The 13,639-nt window shown below is 45.9% G+C and overlaps 1 protein-coding gene across 1 annotated transcript in view; it reads right to left on the reverse strand.

Annotated features, from left to right (window-relative positions):
* Positions 1-274: 274 nt before the first annotated feature.
* Positions 275-13,639, reverse strand: part of LOC148532557 (sodium/potassium-transporting ATPase subunit alpha-2) — a 48,261-nt gene continuing 34,896 nt past the window's right edge. Inside the window, exons 17-24 of the mRNA XM_088467598.1 lie at positions 13,224-13,392; positions 12,668-12,822; positions 11,742-11,865; positions 6,902-7,047; positions 5,655-5,785; positions 5,462-5,563; positions 3,307-3,398; positions 275-748 (exon numbers count right to left, since the gene is read on the reverse strand). Of these exons, the coding sequence (XP_088323724.1) occupies positions 720-748; positions 3,307-3,398; positions 5,462-5,563; positions 5,655-5,785; positions 6,902-7,047; positions 11,742-11,865; positions 12,668-12,822; positions 13,224-13,392 (948 nt within the window). The 3' untranslated portion in view covers positions 275-719. The remainder of the gene's footprint in view (positions 749-3,306; positions 3,399-5,461; positions 5,564-5,654; positions 5,786-6,901; positions 7,048-11,741; positions 11,866-12,667; positions 12,823-13,223; positions 13,393-13,639) is intronic.

A 13,639-nucleotide genomic window follows, 5' to 3' on the forward strand; every position in this document is an offset into this window, starting at 1 on the left:
TTCTCTCTCCGCCGATCTATCTGTGACTGTTCATGACCCTACGAGACCCTTGAGAGGGGTACAGAAAAATGGACTAATGTTATATAGCTTTCATAAGTTTACAGGGTTACCCAATGTGCACAGGAAACTAATGGATTTTAATTGACATAAAGGACAAATCAACTCATTTGAACATCTATAAATGGAGAGGGTCAAACTCGTATCTTTATTTGCCCATGTGACCCCCCCAGGTCCCAATCAGAAATTACGTCATGCATTGATACTGACAACGATGTGACCAGTTTGTTTTTATAAACATATATGTTATATAAAGTACAGGGGGTACATGTGCCTGGGGTACTGTGTCATACAATAAAATGCGCGTCACTGTACAGATCATACAGAAGGAACAGTCGGAGGTGACGTTAGGTCATAGTGGGCAGAGGAGTTAGTTGTGCAGAAGACTTGGTGACTGGTTCCATAGTTCTCTTCTAGTCTCATCTAGGATTAGGTCTGGAGGTTCCCACTCCTCGTTACGGCTGGGCTGACTGGTGGATAGATCTTAAATCATCCAACACCGAGCTTATACAACACAAGAAAATCTAATTTGTGGGGCGTTGCCACCAATCAGTCCTCCTACTATTTCACTTTCAAGCCAATACGGTTGTCACACTGCCGATATATATCTACAGCACTGGAACTGTTCCCAAGATGGCGTCCGGTCCACATGACAACAACCTTTAATAGTAGGACTCTTTCTCCACCCATCCTGCAAGTAAAGGTGGAAAACAATCAGATATCTGTGTGATCACAAGAGCAAAATATCAGGTTTTTATTCTCTTGGTAGAATGGCGGCTGCAAATTTTCCTTTTTCCAATATAAATAGTATTTAGAGGATACAAAAGCTGTGTAATGCAGAATGAGCCGTCCAGTGTCCTCTTACTGGCACTGCCGAGAATACGTAAGGACCTGTTGGGTGGGTGGGAATCGAGAGGGTCTGTGGCTAACCGCTAAACTAGGAACCCCCTGGAGCACATACAGGGCTGGATTCAGAGTGGGCGGAGCTGCGTCTATTGGCGGTCACCGGTCTGCAACTTCATGCAAATGCCGCTTCAAAGACTTTCCCTGGTGTAGATCCGTGCGTCCCATTGTGCAAGCGCTGGGACGCCCCCATTTCTGCATCCGTAGGCGCTGTAATACCTATTGGTGCAAGTTTATACGTATCATTAAAACTGGCACCAGCCCTACGACAGATGCAGGTTGGCCTCCTCCCTCCCAGTATGGCCTCCTACGTGAGTGGTCCTGCGTCTGCGTACGTAAGCACTGTCACCAACAGGCCTGCGTCAGTCCCAGACCACGCCCATTATATGGATCATCTCTGTGCGCGTGCTAAGGCGCCGCCCTATCTCCACCCAGTATCGCCCACTACATTTCACCACACTTCCCTTGGTGCTTCTGAAATCGCAACTGCGACTCTGTACGAAAGCAATAGGGGCACATACATGGTGCGACTTAGTTGCAGTAGCAAAACATCGCTCCACTCTGATGTCAGCAGGGCATACACCTCTGTATCAGGTCTACAAGGCGTTCACATGAATATGTGTATGTGGTGACATGATTTAGAAAACATTTTATACTTCAATCCACATTTACGCCGTCTGGATAACTGAAACTGATATTATAGAGAAATTCTACCATAAACTAAAAACGTTTTGGGTGGAGTTACAGGAATTCAGATCTTCTTGCGTTCCTGACGGATTTAATGGCTCGAACCGCACTTCTGCCCCCTCTTAGCACTGGGGTATGAAGCAGGCCAAGCGGTCGTCACTGTCCCTCCCTGATGACCTTTCCAATCATGTCAATGCAAACTGTTCATGTAGAAAGTGCACCAACAATGGCCTGGCCTGCGCGCAACTGGCAATGTGACAAGAGGAGAGAGAAGTGCATCCTGGGACCATTACAGTCACCTCACTCATATTATCTCACTGAGCTCTGAGTTTTTCCTTTATATAGACTTTATACACATAATTAGGTGATTCTCAGGGGTGCCCATCTCCCACCAGTTTGCCAAAAGTCTCTTATGACCGAGAGAGTTGTGGATAATTATTTCTGAAGAGTCTCTCACCCATTTTATCTGCATAATTCAACGCTGAGAACTGGCCACCTGGGAAATAATTGCTGAATCTGTTTCCCTTTGGTTTCAATGAGATTGAGTTCTCGAGAATATGCACGAAAATAAAATTTGGTATACACTTGGTGTAGCAGAAAGACGCCTCCTGCAACCTTCAGTGATCCGCAACTGCGTCTGAGTACTCAGCCATCAGATCACTTGCGCGGACATCATTCCATCTGAGTAAGCCTCACACTGCCGGGGCGGTATGCAGTCGGGAAGCCGGCGGACTTAATCCCGGCGAGGGTTAAATGACAGGCATCTAAATCTAGACGTCTGTCATTTTACAGACGCCGGGAGACCGGCATCCCGATCGAAGGGATGCTAGGCGCCGGGCGCGGGCAGTCGCCGGGGGGAGGGTTAGCTTTAGGGCTCCCGGGGGGGAATTAGGGTTAGGCACTCCCCCGGGAGGTTAGGGTTAGGCTAGGGGGAGGGTTAGGGTTAGGCACCCCCGGGGGGGACTTAGGGTTAGGCACTTAAGAGGGGGGATTAGGGTTAGGCACTGGGTGGAGGATAGGGTTAGGCACCCCTAAGGGAGTGTTAGGGTTAGGGGAGGGAATTAGGTTAGTCTATATTTACCTCAGGGACGATCAGGATTTTCATCCATGTCGGGAAGCCGCTGTCGGGATTCCAACCGCCGGACGCGAGTCCGGCGGTAAATCATACCGATTCCGCCGGGGCTGACCCTGGCCTCTGTACGCCTACAAAACGGTGGTGACGCATCCCCGTTTTATACAACAGTCCCCGCCCCCTGCCCAAAAAGGGCACTGAGAGCGATCACAGAGAGCTCATGCTCAGAAAGGGTCCTGCATTAGGCCCGCTGTTTCCCGCCATGGGGGTCTACGGCAATGCATCAATGTGACACTCGCCGGAAGAGAACCAGCGAAGACCTACCACTCAGGCCAGGGCTATTCCTCCATTCTGCTTCGGCGTAATGCCAATGGAAAATTCCAGTGCTCTATTACGGCGCGTGGCAGAACCAATGAGGCCTGTACGCTGAGTAAGTGCTTTGGGGTAATTGAGCTGAAGAAGAAAGACGTACACCAAAAGGGGGAGGAACCTCATGTCATACAATTGCTATAAAGTAACAGTCCACTGTGACGCCAATAACCACGATGCATAAACATCCCACAGGCCGGCCTCAGCCATTCCCTTACCTCCTGGGTCACGACGCAGGATCAGCTTGCGCACCTCATCGTACACAAAGATCAGTAAGCTGTACGGGAAGGCACAGAACCACCAGGTGACTCTATGGGGAACGTAAGATACAAGAGTCATTAGTCACAAGTAGGACAGCAAATAGTTCCAGCAGATATAACATTGGCACATTAATTCACTAATATGTGGCCGATAGCAACACAGACATTATGGCACTGGCAAAGTTATTGAAAACATTGTATCAGTATAATGTAACTCCATGGATGAATTGATAAAGTTGTTTTGTTTTTTTTGAGTTTTTAAAAATACACTCCTCAGTTTTGTGCCTGTACATCGTGAGCGCCATCTATAGGACATAAAGATGTAGTTTACCAGAGGTATGAAAAACAAAGTTATAAATAGCGGCAGATAAAGCAGAGCTTACGCCAGTAAATAGATATACAGATGTACAATGCTGCCTACGCGCTTATTTAACATATTTGTCTTGACAATTATGTTATTTTTTTTATTATTTCTCCTATTCTACAACTAGACTGAAAAGCTTTTTTGGGGCAGAAAATAGAAAAATGCCTAAGCGAGTTTGCGTTTTTATTGCCACCATGTCACATGTGGCCTCTAGTGATACCTATAGATTGTAAGTTCTATGGGCGGTATTCAGTTGTTATAGCGCACCGATCTCCCGTCTAAAGTGATGGGAAATCGCGGGGCGCTATTCAATTGTTGCAGTTCTTCGTGCTGATCTCGCCCAAAGTGGTCAGGTTTTGCCGCGTAAAGCAGCTACCCCCGACCAAAGTGCTGGGCATGACCGCGAAAAGTGACTTTTGGGCGCCCAAACGTGTACCTTTTCGCCCATTTCAGCTCGCACGCCGCTGGGGCTGTGAGCTGAAATGGTGCGCCGGCAGCTGATCGTGCCCGACAGGAGGAACAATTGAATAGCTCCTGTTGGGTGCGTACAGGGGCACAAGAATTGAATTCCACCCTTTGGGAGAGGGTCTCTGAATGTGCCTCCTGTTGTGTTGGTAGACAGATGCTCCAGGAGGGAATATGTTATATAAAAGATATAGTATATATTTTGAAAGTAATGACTTCTTTTTATTCTTAAATTTGGCTCTTGGGCCTTTATCATGTATCAGCCCTACAGGAGGTTTTCTGTACTGTACCGGAAACCGCTCACAACATCAAGTAAAAACTAGGGACAATTTACTAAACCCAAACCACCCTAGCTACTCCACTTTCCTGGCCAGTCACACCCCAAATCAGATATAGTACCTCATTCAGAGGCGCTCGCAAAATGCGAGCGCTCGCTCTGAATGAGGACGGCCGCATCTCTAAAAAGAGCCGGCCTCCTGGCCGCTCGCTAAGCTGTGGGTGACCACCCACAGCTTTAGCGAGCGGCCAGGTTGATGGTCGCGATGGTCAAGACCATCGCGACCATCGGGGGTTACGACAAGACCCTTGTGGTAGTGTCTCATCTGCCGCAAGCCCCAGAGAGCTTCCGTCTCTAATACAGCCGGAGCTCTCCCACTGACATCACTGGTGATGTCAGTGGAGCCGCCCACAAACGGCAGGCGTTCGTTTGGGAACGCCTCCATTTGTGAAGCCACCCCCCCGCCACACCTACAAAACGGGGCGAACTGTCGATCACCATCGACAGCTCCCCCTCTTGTAGTGAGCCCCAGAGCGAGAGAATTTCTCTCTCGCTCCGGGGCTTGCGCACGCGCAGTGCGGCCGCTGCGTGTGCGCAGAGACCAACATCGACCCGCTTGCGAGCGCTCAAGTGCTTGCGAGGGGGTCTGAATGAGACCCATAGCACCACCCACAAACCAATTGGTCCCATCCATATATATTTTTTATATATTTAGGCCACCGGTGCAAATCAAGGACTAGAGCAGGAAAGTGACATTTTCATTAGTTAAAACCCAAAAAGCTAATTTTCAAATGATGAGATACACAAAAGAGCCAATGATACTGGTGAGACATTTTATGACACTGGCTATGGGATAGCCGACGTAGGCGAGGGAAAGTGGGAGAGCGAGGAGAAGTGTCAAAGAGGAGGTCCCACTAAAGTCAGCCTCTCGCAGAGACTGTCTGATAACAGAGCGTCATCGCTTCTACTCACACTACCAGCAGCTGCTGGCTTTCCTGTCTACTTACTTAAGTGGGTACATTCGCAGGGCCACGTCCATCCCAGGACAGTAGGACAAGAAAGCGGCCAGAGCAGTCTCCTCTAGAAGGCCAAAGATCAGTATCTTGTTCCTGCAGAAAGAGAGCCACAGACAGGTCAAAAACTTCATTCGTACTGTCGTTGCTCATCATAATCTACACCCAGGGGGTTTCAGCTCCTTACTTCATGCCTTGCTGGAAGACGGAGTTCCTCCTGGTCTTACAGATGATCAGATCCGCCCACTGCACCACCACGATGCTGGCGAAGAACGCCGTGTGACACGTGAACTCCACCACCTTTCGCTGTTCATACGTCTGGAAAATAACGGTATGAGCTATGGTGGGAGAAGAGACTGCAGAAGACTTTCATGGCATAAGAGGTGTGGGTCCTTCTCCACCCCCGGTGAAGGCTCCAGTCATCTCTGAATACAAAGATTCATGATATTTTGGGGCGTATACAATCTATAGAACATACACTGTGTGGGAGATGGTATACTGTCAGAATGTCGACATTAGAGATGTGTGCAGACCCCCATGTTTTGATTCTAATTCGCCATCGTGTTTTGGTTTTGGCAAACCCACCCTCAAGAGTTTTGGTTGGGTTTTGGTATTCTTTAAAAATGTATAAAAACAGATATTTCCAATCAGTTTTGACCACCTCACAGCACCTAAAGTCACAAAATAGGGACTTAACTGCAAATACATCTCGAAACACACAAAACCCGGGTTTTACATCTGACTTCTGACTCAGTTTGACTCTGAACGACAAAGTTCCGGTGTGTTCAGCTCTCAGCGATACTGAACCGCTGATCTCTAGTCGACATTGACATTAGGTCATCAAACAATATATATTGACATGGTTAAAATATCAACTTGTTCATAATGTCAACACCTGAATGTTGATAGTATATGTTATTATTAGGGGATATGGTCAATATCCTGGCAAAGGGGATGCCGGTGCTTAGAAAACCGCCGCCGGAATCCCGTCACCTTTCAGAATCCCGTCACCGGCATACGAAGATAAGTAGTGGGGTTAGGAGGAGGGTTAGCATTAGGTGTTAGGCACTAGGGGGAGAGTTATGCACTAAGGGGAGAGGATTAGGTTTAGGATACGGGGAGGGGGAGGTTAGGTTCAGGCACTAGGGGGGGAATGTTTAGGGGAAGGGTTAGGATATCTACCAGCATCTGTTGGTATCCTAACCCTAAATGGTGACTATGAACATGTTGACATTTTAACCATGTCGACATATTGCTTGTTGACCTAATGTCCATGTGGACATTTGGAATCTGTTGAAATTCTGACTGTTCTCATACTACACCCGTGGGGGGACTCCTTGGACTTCTTAGGACAATAACGTGGTATAAAGACCATGGCAGGTAGATGGTGGCTTCATAAGAGTCCGCCCGTTGTGTTATAGATGCGATACTTACCCACTGCTGCCCGTAGCTGTCTTCCACATCATTACAGGACCTGTCATCCCAGTCTAAGCGTATGCCAATCAGTCTAGAGGGCAGGAACCCGTTCTCCGCCAGGATTACAAAGTAGGTGAAGAACCCGCCAAGCGCCTGGATCATACCTGGAAAACGGGGGGGGGGGTTACTGATTTGTGGAAAGCAATCATGGCATAATCCAGAGCAGTTACCCCTCTATAAAAAGAAGGGAGAAACATAAGTGTAATTGTGCTTCTCTATGTAGCTGAGAGGACCAGCAGAGCATCTATGAGTGTTGGCTTCAGCTCTGCGGTGTATGACCTTAAAGACCCCATACATCAGGCGACTGATTCCCCAATCCGACCGATTTCGCTGGTTGGAAATGCCGATCAGTGGCCATCGATGATCGCCGATCCAGCAGGGAATCTGTGAAAGTCTTCATGTTAAAAACTCAGATTTGCTGGTCAGGATCATATTTTGATTGTGATCAGCAAATTAAGTAAAACAAACATGTTGGATTACAACGATGCCCCAGCCCTGGCATCTGTGGATCGGGGAATTGGCCCAATCCATCACTGATGTATGGGGGGCTTAAGTCTGAGTGACAGGCTTGCAGTCTCCTAGGTAACAGAAATACTATGCACAGATTGCTGTATTCACACACAGAGTGATGGCAAATTTAGTGGAAATAATCAATATGCTGTAGATTGTCAATGTTGCTGTTTGTCCTATATGAGCACCTCTTACAGAGGGGAAGGGAGATAATAATACAGCATCACACCAAACTTTAATTTTTATCTCATGTATGGGGGGCTCCAGTTACAACTGAAAAAGTTCAAGGGTTCCTGTTATTTGTATTGTAAAGTCACAACTAGGTGGACCCATTAATACAATGTACAGCTAGCATGTACCAAAGGCAAGTGTGCAATGCATTCAAGTGGCGTAGGGGGAGGGGCTGGGGGGGCGGTCCAGCGATTCAGACGCACAGGGCATGCCTCTGATGTGGGTTTAATCATACACTTGCACTCGAGGGAAAATAATCTGCGTGAATTGGGTTAGGATACTGCTGCAGATACTATGTCATCAGCCACTATAGAAATCTAGATTGCAAGCTCTTCAGTCCAGACAGTAAATTCGGAACTATTTTTCAGCATTCTACTACGTCTCCCTGCTTTCCTTTAATTACCGGCCACATCAGCATTCATCTCAGGCAGATGAAATACAGCAGAGGAATTGTCAATGACCTAGCCATGTATTATCCGCAGACAGGCAGTACAATGTATTCCCGACTCTCAGTAATACAGCGCAGCTCCCTGTCTGGTCACCGCTGTAATCTGTCATCTCACTTTCTAAACAGAGCAATTAATGGCTAAGACCTGGAAAAACAAATTGGCCAATTTTTGCTTCTCGTTTGAAAAGCATACTAATTAAATAATGAAAGTAATTCCAGCGGTAATGAATAAAGAACACAGAGCTGTATATGCTTCACAGAGTCATTGATCTAGGACGACAACAAGCGAAATAAGGGAAGGGGGTTACTCAAATTCTCCATGCACTATATGGCATGTTATAGAGTGGGTACATATATATATATATATATATATATATATATATACAGTCAGGTCCATAAATATTGGGACATTGACAGAATTTTCATATTTTGGCCTCTATTTACCACCACAATGGCGTTGAAATTAAACAAACAAGATGTGCTTTACCTGCAGACTTTCAGACTTTTACAGCCACAGTACAAGGTACAAGCTACAGTACAAGTCACAGTACAAGCCACAGTACAAGGTACAAGCTACAGTACAAGCCACAGTACAAGGTACAAGCCACAGTACAAGCCACAATACAAGCCACAGTGCAAGTCACAGTAGAAGCCACAGTGCAAGTCATAGTACAAGCCACAGTACAAGGTACAAGCCACAGTACAAGCTACAGTACAAGCCACAGTACAAGTCACAGTACAAGCCACAGTGCAAGTCACAGTACAAGCTACAGTACAAACCACAGTACAAGGTACAAGCTACGGTAAAAGATACAGTACAAGTCACAGTACAAGGTACAAGCTACAGTACAAGCCACAGTACAATATACTGTACAAGCTACAGTACAAGCCACAGTACAAGCTACAGTACAAGTCACAGTACAATCTATAGTACAAGCCACAGTACATGATACAGTACAAGCCACAGTACAAGGTACAAGCCACAGTACAAGCTACAGTACAAGTCACAGTACAATCTATAGTACAAGCCACAGTACATGATACAGTACAAGCCACAGTACAAGGTACTGTACAAGCTACAGTACAAGCCACAGTACAAGCTACAGTACAAGATACAGTACAAGGTACAGTACAAGCTACAGTACGAGCCACAGTACAAGCCACAGTGCAAGCCACAGTGCAAGCCACAGTACAAGCTACAGTACAAGTCACAGTACAAGCTACAGTACAAACCACAGTACAAGGTACAAACTACGGTACAAGATACAGTACAAGTCACAGTACAAGCTACAGTACAAGCTACAGTACAAGCCACAGTACAAGTCACAGTACAAGTCACAGTACAAGCTACAGTACAAACCACAGTACAAGGTACAAGCTACGGTACAAGATACAGTACAAGTCACAGTACAAGCCACAGTACAAGCTACAGTACAAGCCACAGTACAAGTCACAGTACAAGCTACAGTACAAGTCACAGTACAATGTATAATACAAGCCACAGTACAAGCCACAGTACAAGTCACAGTACAATGTATAATACAAGCCACAGTACAAGCTACAGTACAAGCCACAGTACAAGTCACAGTACAAGCCACAGTACAAGGTACAAGCTACAGTACAAGTCACAGTACAATGTATAATACAAGCCACAGTACAAGCTACAGTACAAGTCACAGTACAATGTATAATACAAGCCACAGTACAAGCTACAGTACAAGGTACAGTACAAGCCACAGTACAAGCTACAGTACAAGCCACAGTACAAGTCACAGTGCAAGCCACAGTACAAGCCACAGTACAAGCTACAGTACAAGCCACAGTACAAGCTACAGTACAAGCTACAGTACAAGCCACAGTGCAAGCCACAGTACAAGCCACAGTACAAGTCATAGTACAAGCCACAGTACAATATACAGTACAAGCCACAGTACAAGGTACAAGCTACAGTACAAGCCACAGTACAAGATACTGTACAAGCTACAGTACAAGCCACAGTACAAGTCACAGTACAAGCTACTGTACAAGCCACAGTACAAGCTACAGTACAAGCTGCAGTTCAAGCCACAGTACAAGGTACAGTACAAGTCACAGTACAATGTATAATACAAGCCACAGTACAAGCCACAGTACAAGTCACAGTACAATGTATAATACAAGCCACAGTACAAGCTACAGTACAAGTCACAGTACAATGTATAATACAAGCCACAGTACAAGCCACAGTACAAGTCACAGTACAATGTATAATACAAGCCACAGTACAATGTATAATACAAGCCACAGTACAAGCTACAGTACAAGGTACAGTACAAGTCACAGTACAAGATACTGTACAAGCCACAGTACAAGCTGCAGTTCAAGCTACAGTACAAGATACAGTACAAGTCACAGTACGAGCCACAGTACAAGATACAGTACAAGATACAGTACAAGGTACAAGCCACAGTACGAGCCACAGTACAAGTCACAGTACAAGATACAGTACAAGCTACTGTACAAGCCACAGTACAAGCTACAGTACAAGCTGCAGTTCAAGCCACAGTACAAGGTACAGTACAAGTCACAGTACAATGTATAATACAAGCCACAGTACAAGCCACAGTACAAGTCACAGTACAATGTATAATACAAGCCACAGTACAAGCTACAGTACAAGTCACAGTACAATGTATAATACAAGCCACAGTACAATGTATAATACAAGCCACAGTACAAGCTACAGTACAAGGTACAGTACAAGTCACAGTACAAGATACTGTACAAGCCACAGTACAAGCTGCAGTTCAAGCTACAGTACAAGATACAGTACAAGTCACAGTACGAGCCACAGTACAAGATACAGTACAAGATACAGTACAAGGTACAAGCCACAGTACGAGCCACAGTACAAGTCACAGTACAAGATACTGTACAAGCTACAGTACAAGCCACAGGACCTCATTCAGAGTTGGACATTCAGATGTGTCCACATACATCTTCCTTCCGTGCGCTACAAGTCGCATTGAACAAAGCTTGAGCGCTGTGCAACTCAGTAGTACCGAGCGTCTTTTGGTGCAATTTTTTACCGTCAAAAGCGATGCAAATAGGACACACAAGCAGCTTCTGCTGATTAAATGATATGCGTCACGTCTGTATTCTGTGTGCGGCTGCGGCTGTATCTGCATGCGCAATGCTGCGTTACAGTGTCACCGGCAGCACACAGAATACAAACATGCCGCATATCATTTTATTCAGCAGCAGCCGCTTGCAAATAGGACACATTTTAAGGCTAATTTATGCACGCCCATGCGACGGCGTTTAAATGGTCAGATACGCCTGCGTTCTTCTAATCACACCTCCTATGGAACCCTCTCCCGGGCTAGTTGTGCGATATGTAGAACGTAGGCTACAGCAGCTTACACCAACTTCAGATGGCGTAAGCTGCGGGCACCAAATGGGAACTTGGTAAGTCTAAATGTGGTCCACAGTGCCCAATAATGAACTGTGACAGGTCTTTGTCTCCATCAGCTGGTCACAAGTGGTAATGCACCCTGCCCAAACATCCAAACTTTATTGCAGGGACTACAGACACTTGAGTCTGCCTCACCTGAGATTGCCTATGCTCACCAATTTGCCCGTATGCCATGCTGATTAGGCGCTCGTTCACCAGTTTATCTGTCCTTGGGTTCCTGGGCTGTCTCTTCATTATATCACTTTCAGCAGCTTCGTATGCCAAGGAGATGGCGGGTACCTGATTTAAAGAGAGTACAAAAGGGACTAGCTTTAAGGTGTGCCAGTCACCTGTAACCCAATAATAAGTAGATTGCAGTCAGTCATTAGATACTAGTGTACTGATAGGCCGAATTACTGTTTCCATCCACCACAATATGGCTGCCTCTGTGTGTACATGTCTGATACATTTTAATGCAAGTATCTCTCTTGTAAGCGGCTACTTACACCTCACCCTTTCTTCCCCGCAAAAGCGGTCGCTGTGTGTGTAGTTTAGATAGTGTGACCGTGCAGACCACCTGGAAAGTTTCCTCCGCCTGTAGTCCGGCCCTGCGTATACCTAGGTTGGGTGGGGCCGTAGCCGTGAGACACCTGGGCAGTCAGACCCCCATTATAATCTGCCCAACCGCCAATGTGGAAAACGCGGGTGCATAGTATCTTATTGGAGCAATTCCAAAACCCAGGCTGTGGCCTCCACCCGCGTATGTGCAAAAGAAAGCTTTCCTGGTGCTTTGTTAGGGGGGGGGGGGTCATAACTGAGGCCCCTTGTATGTGTTCTTAATACTTCCACTGATCTGTTCCTCTTATTGCAAAGACATTCGGTCATCTGTTTTGTTTCACTTCTTTTGTTACAATATATGATCTCAAACAAGACCTCACCCGTCACTTTGTGCATTAGGTTTTCTCTGTGTAATTATATCGTCATATGTTGGCGTTATTCCTGTACTCTGCAGTGTTTCAGTGTTACTGTAGGTGCCTTATATATACAAGCTACAGATAATATAATGATAGTTACACAACACATAATGTGAGGATATACCCACCATGTCTGTGCCCAAATCAATACACAGGATGGTAACTGTGCCCAGTGGGAGCGGAATATTGACAATAATAAAGAATAAAAACGGCGTTATTTCCGGGATGTTGCTGGTCAGCGTGTAAGCGATGGACTTCTTCAGGTTGTCGAAAATAAGTCGGCCTGAGGAGGAATGGGAGAAAACAACTTGGCTGAAAAAGAAATATTCCATTCATATTGTACATGACAATGATTAAACTCACCTAGAGTAAGCGTTATAGGCACTCGTAATAACTCACAGGGAACATTACACTGGTGTTTGTTTAGTACAACATGGAAGAATGATGTTTTATGAATAGAGATTAGATGCAGTCATTGACTAACATGTAGTATTGCAGGTAATTATTAATAAAATTATTCATGATTGGCATAATAATATTAGTGGACAGTTATCGCCGGTGACTTTGGTTATATAGTTCCCCTCCCCAGCTCAGGAAATCGTGCTCTCTTTATAATGAATCCTTTCCGCAGAATGACCATTTTTTAGTGTCTACATTACAGGGTGACATCTAGATCATACAAACCTTCTTCCACCCCAGTCACGATGGAGGCAAAGTTATCATCCAGCAGGATCATGTCGGCGGCTTGCTTGGAGACATCGGATCCTGCTATGCCCATGGCCACTCCGATGTCTGCTTTCTTCAGGGCCGGAGAGTCATTAACGCCATCTCCTGTGACAGCCACAATGGCACCCTACAGGGGATAGTTACACTTAGTAGCAGTGATAAGTTATAACCAGGGTGTTTGGGGTGACGGGGTTGTGGGGTTAATGGTGCTACAGTGCTCAGAAACGCACATTTGGTCAAGGTCAGAAACACGCGGGCGCAGGCCAATGCAGTATATGAAACAATGATGTTTCAAAGAGCCATACCATGCAGCCCCATCTGAATATGTTCTAGTGTCCTCTACACAATACACAGAGCATTCTAGAGACTTCTAC

The sequence above is a fragment of the Taudactylus pleione genome, unplaced genomic scaffold (assembly GCF_031769625.1).
Source record: "Taudactylus pleione unplaced genomic scaffold, aTauple2 ptg000073l, whole genome shotgun sequence".
Classification (NCBI taxonomy): domain Eukaryota; kingdom Metazoa; phylum Chordata; class Amphibia; order Anura; family Myobatrachidae; genus Taudactylus; species Taudactylus pleione.